The 8960-nt window shown below is 46.1% G+C and overlaps 1 protein-coding gene across 1 annotated transcript in view; it reads right to left on the reverse strand.

The window, feature by feature from the left end:
- LOC119375969 (lipase member I-like) overlaps positions 1-6328 on the reverse strand; it is a 45224-nt gene extending 38896 nt beyond the window's left edge. The window contains exon 1 of the mRNA XM_049411337.1: positions 6221-6328. Within this exon, the coding sequence (XP_049267294.1) occupies positions 6221-6284 (64 nt within the window). The 5' untranslated portion in view covers positions 6285-6328. The remainder of the gene's footprint in view (positions 1-6220) is intronic.
- Between the last annotated feature and the right edge of the window lie 2632 nt (positions 6329-8960).

Here is an 8960-nt window from a genome sequence, read left to right on the forward strand (position 1 = left end):
TGAGTCGACTCACTCAGACTCACTCAGACTCAGATCGAGCCGGGAGTCTGAGTCTGAGTGAGTTCGAGTGAATTATATTTTGGTGAGTCTGAGTCCGAGTGAGTCCGGTTGAAAAACATTATAGTGAGTCTGAGTCCGAGTGAGTCCGAATGAGGAAAAAGTTTGGTGAGTCCTGAGACCGGAGTGAGCCCTAAGGGTAGATAGGTTTCGTGAGAGTGAGTCTGAGTGAGCTCCACATTTTTTGCCGACCTATGGATCGTGCCAAAAAAGTGACCAGGACCACCGATCCCTGCAATCTGACCTCGAATCCATCAATTCATGGTGTTCATCATGGCTAATGAAGCTAAATCACTCCAAGACTAAACTTGTATCCTTTACACGAAACTCTAGTCGCCTCCCGACCACATATACACTTAACGACACGCCCGTCGAGTCAGCTACATCATACAAATATCTAGGACTTCACCCCCAATCCGACCTATCCTGGAAACTGTCACATCAATCACATTCTTGCAGCTGCTAACCGCTGCCTTGGTGTGTTAAAACATAATCGTGTGTCATGCTCCTGCGCATGTGCAAAAACTTGCGTATATCACCCTAATCCGCCCAAAATCGAGTACGCTTCAGCCTATGGGACCCGGAACAAGCATATATCATTGATAACATCGAATCCCTGCAGAACCGTGCTGCTCGTTTAATTTTCTCTGATTACTCTCGCTTCACTAGCGTCACTGCCTTAAAAGCTCGTGCAGGTCTTCTGTAACCTTTCCCATCGTCGTAAACTGGCCCGTTTATCTCTTTTTCATATAATTTATCATCATCCGTTGCTTCATGACGACTTTTTTCAGTCACCCTTAGCCATCTTCCACGCCGCGATCACCCTCTCAAGATCAAACGCAACACATGCCGTACTTCATCCTTTGCTAATTCGTTCATTCCAAAAACCATCATCGAATGGAACCAGTTGCCTCGAATTATTGCATAGAAAGCAACATTTCGAAATTTATTAACTTTTAAAAAATGATAACCAGGTTTAGTGTTCTGCTCTGTTCTGAACAACCCTTGTTTTAGTGTGTGTGTGTGTGTGCGTGTGTGTGTGTGTGTATTCTATTATTATGTTATTCCGTTATTTTGCGTTGTGTTTTAAATATCTCTTTCAATATTTCGAATATGTGTTGGGTTAGTTGCGTGTGACCTTTTTCGTTATACTTAAGAAAGTTTTGTTATATTTGAAATTTTTCATGCTGGCTATGCCTCTATTGCATCGTATCTTTTTTTTGGCCTACCCCCCTAGTGTAATACCCTCCCAGTGAGGGCCTTTAGGGGCTTTCTAAAAATAAATAAGTAGATAAATAAATTAATTAATTAATAATTATTAAATAAATAACGTCATTAATCAGTCAGACCTAGACAGCACTTCAGTGTGGTGCTCATGGCTACATTAAATTCTATCAAATGCAAATTATGTCTGTCCTCCCGTCGGCAAGGCTCACCTACACCTTCTGACCGCTGCTCCAGTTTACGGCTGCGCGTTACGAGCAGGCGGGCGTTTTTTTTCTTTTCAAAAAGTCGTTTTAGCAAAATAACTTACTGAACAGGAACTCATTTCAGAACCTTCGTACATATCGTCGCGTCTTGATCATCAGTTTAAGGGTTTTCGTTCCTTTCGTCGCACAAAATGTTTTCTCTCATTTCTTTTATAGCTCACCTCTCCCAGACATCACCGTTTAGTTAATTGCCTTAATCTTTCTGAATCTCGCGTCAAGTCGACAGTTCTGTCACGGCAAGGAACAAAAGGAAAGAAACAGAAGAAAAAAGTTCAGAACACACAACTTCACGACTAAGCATTGTCCGCCGCTGTCGTCGTGAACGGCAATAAAGATCAGACCGCGAGCTGTAATATTAAAGTGGCTAGTCATTCACCTATTCTTTGACAAAGAAACGTTTCGCGAAGAAAAATTGCTATATCATCAAGGTAAGCTGATGCATAAGCCTGGTGTGCTGATAGCAATGCATTATCCATCCGCTGACAGGTAACCGCTGAGTTCTTTAAACCGAACGGCATTGCATTACCCCCACGCGTACTGCCCATTGTGTGTCACAGATGCAGTGCGGGTGTTCAATTTGGGCGTCCATTGGCACCTGCCAGTATCCTCTCCTGAGGTCAACCAAGTTATGAAACTTGCGCGACCCACTCTGAAAATTAGCTCTCGCGGATTAGTCATTGGAATGGCATCCACCCGAGTGACACCATTAAGCATTCTATAATCGATGCACATGCGCATTGATCCGTCTTTCTTACCAACACACACAACCGGGTGTGCGAATTCACTTTTCACTGGTATATAAGCCCCAGATCAAGAGAGAGAGAGTGAAACTTTATTCAAGGGAAAGGGGAAAGGGGGATCTTGGAGCTTCTATGGCTGGGGCCCTACGTCCAGGGCTCCACTGGCCTTAGCTGCCCGCCGGACGTGATCCAGGAGCGCTAGCTGCACTCCCGGGTCCGAGCTGGCGAGTTGTGCCTCCCACTGCTCCGTACCAGGTATTAGAGGTTTGCCGAGAAAATTAGCTAAATCACTTGGTTTTAATCGCATCCCCACGAGATGTGGTATAGAGTCGGTCTGCCGCCGCACCACGGACACACGGCCGGGTAAAGCGTTGGATGTATCGCGTGTAATTTAAGTAGATGCGGGAATACGTCCGTCTGAATTTTTCGAAGGTCAGCGGCCTCTTCCCCAGTGAGGGATCTGTGAGGCGTACCACATTTCTGTCGCGTGAGACGCTGGTGAGCAAGAATCTCCCTAGGTAGAATTGGTACGGTCAACGAAATAGAGGGATTCTCCGCTCGGTTACAAAATGCGCGAGCCAGAGCGTCCGCTCTTTCGTTGCCCTCGAGCCCTGCGTGCCCTGGGCACCAGATCAACCGATGATGGCGAGTGAGTTTGGGGTGTGAGCAGCTGAGCGCCATAGCGGGAAGGGCGGCCGGTTAAAAAGAGCCGACAGGCCTCCTGAGAGTCGGATAGAATAATTGACGGCTCGCCTTTGCGCTCCTGAAACCTTACGGCTAAGGCTATGGCCGTTGTCTCTGCCTTTGTGACCGAGGTCGTGCGCACGGAGGCACTCGTCAGCAGCGTCATGTTGTTGTCGACTACCGTAATTACATGTCTCTGCCAATCGTAACTGGCCGCATCGACGTACGTGACGTTAGAAGTTGACCCGAACTGCTTTCGGAGCCAGTTTACTCTGGCCTTACGTCGCTCAGCGTGGAAGTCGTGATGCATATTTTTGGGCACCGGTGCGACCGAGATCTGACTCCGTACCTCTTGGGCTACGTCGACCAGCTCCTCATCAATGTGCTGGGGGTGAGGCGAGATCCCTAACCCAGTGAGTATTGCCCTGCCTGCAGAAGTTTCACTTAGGCAATTCCTCTGAGAGATGAAGACCGCCGCGCTTAGCTCAGCATAAGTGTTATGTATACCGAGATCTAGGAGCCGCTGGGTCGGAGTGCTCATTGGTAGACCGAGCGCTACCTTAAAAGCGCTTCTAATAAGGGCATCCACCTGGCTCTCCTCGCTTCTGTCGAGCAAGTGGTACGGAAGGCCATACGTCACTCTGCTCATAACCAAGGCCTGGACAAGCCGGAGGGTATCTTTTTCTTTCATGCCTTTCATGCCCTCGACCTCAAAGGGGCCTTTGATAACGTTTCGCACGAGGGCCATTCTCTCAGAGCTCAACGCAATCGGCTGCGGAAAGCGGACATTTAACTACATTAAATGCTTCCTCTCTGGGCGGACGGCAACCATCGGGATAGGTGAAACGAGGTCGGTGCCGTTCTCGATGCCAAATAAGGGAACACTCAAGGGGCAGTGATCTCCCCCCTTGCTCTTTAACATCGCCATGCGCAGACTTGCTCGTAAGCTCGACGCAATCCCGCATCTTGGCTATACATTGTATGCGGATGACATCACTCTCTGGGCCACGAAAGGGTCGCTGGCGCTAAAAGAGCAAACCCTACAGGCTGCCGCGACGGGCCGTGGCGGAGTTCGCAGGAAATAGTGGACTCAGCTGCGCGCCGGAAAATCAGAGCTCATAAGAATACGCAGTAAGTATTACAAAAGCAACGGCGACATAAACTTAGAGGTGACGGCCATGCCATAGCGAGGTTACTCAGGCCCGCATACTCGGTTTCTGGGTCGAAAGCAATGGCAAGGCCCCAGATCAAGAAGTTCCCTAAACTGCCGACTAACCCTCTCTCTTTACCAGCTCTGGCACTCGCTAAGGAAATGTCCTTTTGGGCTTACAACCCTCCTCCAACTCAATGCGGTGTCGATCTACTTGCGCCATTCCAGGCTTTCCATCAAAAACACAGCGATGTTTCTAAAATACTCCCTCAATGTCCCTCCGCGCGTCAGAATGCAAATGATCCAGCTTTTCGGAAGGTATCACACTCTATCTAGTCGCAGCGGACACCACTTGTGGCGCGTACTCCAGGTCACCAAACTCTTCGTCATCTTCAAAAACCACCCCAATGTGGCTTACTCTATAGCATATAGTACGGCCTGAGCCGATTTGCATGCACTACAGAGGACTTTTCGGTCATTCATTTGTAGGCGATACGAGTGTTTCCGCTCTTTACCCGTTATCGTGAATGGCCCCAACCACCTGGCCGCCGTCATCGTTGCCCTGCCTGTATCAAACAGCAGTACCTGGTCTCCAACACTAAATTCTTTACTTTGCACCCTCCTATTGTAGACTTCAGCATATCTGCCCTGGCGTGCAGTGCTTGTCAACTCTGCCACACTCGCGGCAAGCTCTAGTTGTTCACACAATTGTTGCAAGTACTTTGATGTTTGTCCCTTAGAGTTGCCGGCACAGTGACTTCGCCCGTCCAAGTGTGCTACAAAATTGACAGGGGCCCAGTCGGGTTTCTACTATACAACAGCCTGAATGGCGACACTCCTGTAATATCATGTGGCACTTCGCGATATGCCCACAGCACAAATGCGACAAGCTTGTCCCAATTCTTTTTGTCGCGTTCCATTACATGATACAGCATATTTTGGAGAACTATGTTCCATCTCTCCACCACACCATTGCTCTCGGGGGTGTTCAGAGGTGGAAGACCTAGGTGACAGCCCATTTTTTCCAACATTAACTTTGTCATTTGTGACTTATTGTCTGTGCCCTGATCAGAACAGATCACTTTCGGCACACCTGTGCAACTAAAAACTTCAAGTCACGCCTCGCATGTGGCCTTTATACTCAACGATCTGAGCGGCACCAACTCAGGCCATCTAGTACAAAGATCAACGAGGCACAGGTCATATCTGTGGCCCCTCGCTGACGGCACATCAATAGGACCAATGATGTCTTATTGAAGTCTTATTGAAGTTAGCGCCTGTGTGTGTCCCCTTCGTCTTTCCCGTCTTGGTCAATTCTGCGCTCAACACTCAAGATATGTCGTACCAACAAGGCCAGAAGTCAGCCCTTGCTTAAACAGGAACTTAGGGTATTCCTAAGTCACTGTTTGTGTACGCGCTCGTATGTCAAGTATCATGGTATGTGACTGGTCCTGTCTTATGGTCTGACATAAACACCTCCACGATAGACGCACTGACAGTCGCCCTAAGGACGATGTTAATATAAAGAATCTGATAAATCCAGCAATGCAGAAACCAAAACTTATAGAACACAGCTTATGACTACGATGAATGGCTCAAGACGAACGAAATATCTGTCGCCATGTTTTACTGACTGACTGTCTTCACTGGCACATTACCGGTAGCTTGAACGAATTGAAATTAAGGCATTCAGCTCTATTTACCCCGATTCGATTGGTACAATAAGCACGGCTCGAATTCGGGCGACGAAGTCGCTACTGTGCCGTAACACGCTAGAACGGACTGCCTGAACAGACGGAAACAGCCTCGGCTCGCAGGACAGAGTAATTGCAGATTACTACTAAAGACTGGTGAGGGTAATGATTTTGCTACAACCACGAATTATGTATTACAGACGAATTAATACATTATATGATAGCTCCATTGTGAGAACAGAACGTACGTGCGAAAATGATAATACCTGAAGGCAAGACGCATTCGACACAAGCTTCGTAAACTCCCATCCTATGATGACACAGCACATAGAGTGGCGCCAGATTTATCTCTAGGTCATATTGTGAACTTTATGGCAGCACCTACATGAACCAGTGAGCACGTACTTGTGTCGAAAACCGAGAGTAAGGCCGTAAGCCTTACCCAGAATCCAGCGACGTCCATGGACATCAAAGCGAAGTTAGCGCCACCCAAAAGAAGTTGGCAACAAGAGTCGCAGCAGACGAACCCGCAGCGCATGGCACAACGCCGAAGTCTGTAGCCATAACTGTCTGACGTCACGAGCCGCTGCCCCAACCGGACTCAGTGATACAGCCGAGCAGTGCCATCGGATTGTCCGTCTCTGCAGGGTCACTGGGTTTCCGGGGTTTTCCATCGACCTTCTTTGGAGAACGACGTCAAGCACCGCATTGTCTTCATGGCGAACGGGTTTGTGGATACCTTCCTCTTGACCACGCGGACGTCACCGATCTTTACAAGTAAATGACTACCTGCACCAATTGCACACTCCTTTCCAATTCACCCGTGAGTTCCAACAAACGGCCGTCAATTGTCGGCAGAAGCAAAACATATCCAAGACTCCAAATGATGAGGGCATGCCTGCTCACACATTGTCTTCTGCAGATGGGACCGCTATCAGTCAATCGTTAGCACACGTTTGAAACGCACTGAGCAACGGCAGTAGTGACGAGAACGGTGTCCGGATGGCCTTGCATCAACGTCTTTCCCAAAACTGTGCTTCGATCCAATGAAAGGTGACCAGAGAGACGTTGCGATGGCAGCTCGCTACATGGATGTACTCGAGCCAGATTTCGAACGACGGAACCCTGTCGCAGAGGTCAACCCGTGTGCCGCTCACTTCCGCTATGCATTCTCAGAAAGCAAACCTCACAAATAAGCGAAAAACCGTGTCGGCGGCTCCGGTAAGTACACGCACGCTGCCCGAAAAAACGCAACATCGTTTTTGCGTACAGCTCCGGCAGCGCAACCAACAGCCTTCTCGCATCCTTCTCGCATCCGATGCGAGGGAGCATCTCTTGTCCCGTTGCCGCTACTCTATCACGTGCCGAGCAGAGATTGGCGAGGAGTCAGAGCGATGAGCGATCCTCCGGACCGCACGGTGAATGCCGGAACGAGTTTGTCGGGTTGCCTGCGACACTTCTCCGTGAGCCACGACGGGTCATCCGGGGCGACCACAAAAACAAAACAGGCAGAGCGGGTGGCCCGAGACGACCTAATGGGTCGCTTCCGTTATTTCGATTTCGGTCGCCGTGCCTCGCTTCTACTGCTCGTCTGTAATTTCGCGCGGTTCTTTCAGAGGGGCAGTCACGACGAGCTAGGGCGTCAGACAGACTATAGAAGTGGACACAGTTGATTACCCTTTTACCTTCTTATTAGCGGCGAAACACTCATTATGCTTCGGGCTTAGCACCAGAGTAATAAAAGTCCGGGCGCAGAGGCTCGGAGAGGCGGCGGAGGAACACCTCCCAGAACTGAACAGAGGTAGGTCCCCTTCGTTTGCAATCAGCAGTACACATACATACATACACACACACACATACATACATACATACATACACACATACATACATACATACATACATACTACATACATACATACATACATACATACACATACATACATATACAGACATACATACATACATACACATACATACATACATACATACAACATACATACACACACACATACATACATACATCATACCTACATAACACACACCACACACCTATCATACATACATACATACATACATACATACACACATACATACATACATACATATACATACATACATACATACATACATACACACACACACATACATACATACATACATACATACATACATCATACATACATACATAGACATACATACATACACAACACATACATACATACATACCTACATACATCCATACATACATACACACATACACATACATACATACATACATACATACATCATACATACATACACATACATACATACAACATACATCATACATACATACATACATACATACATACACACACATACATACATACATACATACATACATACATACACACACACATACATACATACATACATACACACATACATACACACACACATACATACATACATACATACATATACATACATACATATACACACACACAACTACATACATACTACATACATACATACATACATACATACACACATACATCATACATACATACATACATACATACACACACACACATACATACATACATACATACTACATACATACATACATACATACATACATACACACACACACATACATACATACATACATACTACATACATATACATACAACATACATACATACTACTACAACACACATACATACCTCATACATACATACATACATACATACATACATCATACATACATACATACATACATACATACATCCAACACACACACACATACATACATACATACATACATACATACATACATACATACATACATACATACATACACACACATACATACATACATACATACATACATACATACCACACATACATACATACTACATACATACATACATACATAAACACACACCATACATACATACATACATACATACTACATACCACACACATACATACATACATACATACATACATACATACATACATACATACATACATACATACATACACACACATACATACATACATACATACATACATACATACATACATACATACATCATACATACATACATACATACATACATACATACATACAACATACATACACATACATACATACATACAT

Source organism: Rhipicephalus sanguineus, unplaced genomic scaffold, assembly GCF_013339695.2.
Source record: "Rhipicephalus sanguineus isolate Rsan-2018 unplaced genomic scaffold, BIME_Rsan_1.4 Seq1046, whole genome shotgun sequence".
Lineage (NCBI taxonomy): Eukaryota > Metazoa > Arthropoda > Arachnida > Ixodida > Ixodidae > Rhipicephalus > Rhipicephalus sanguineus.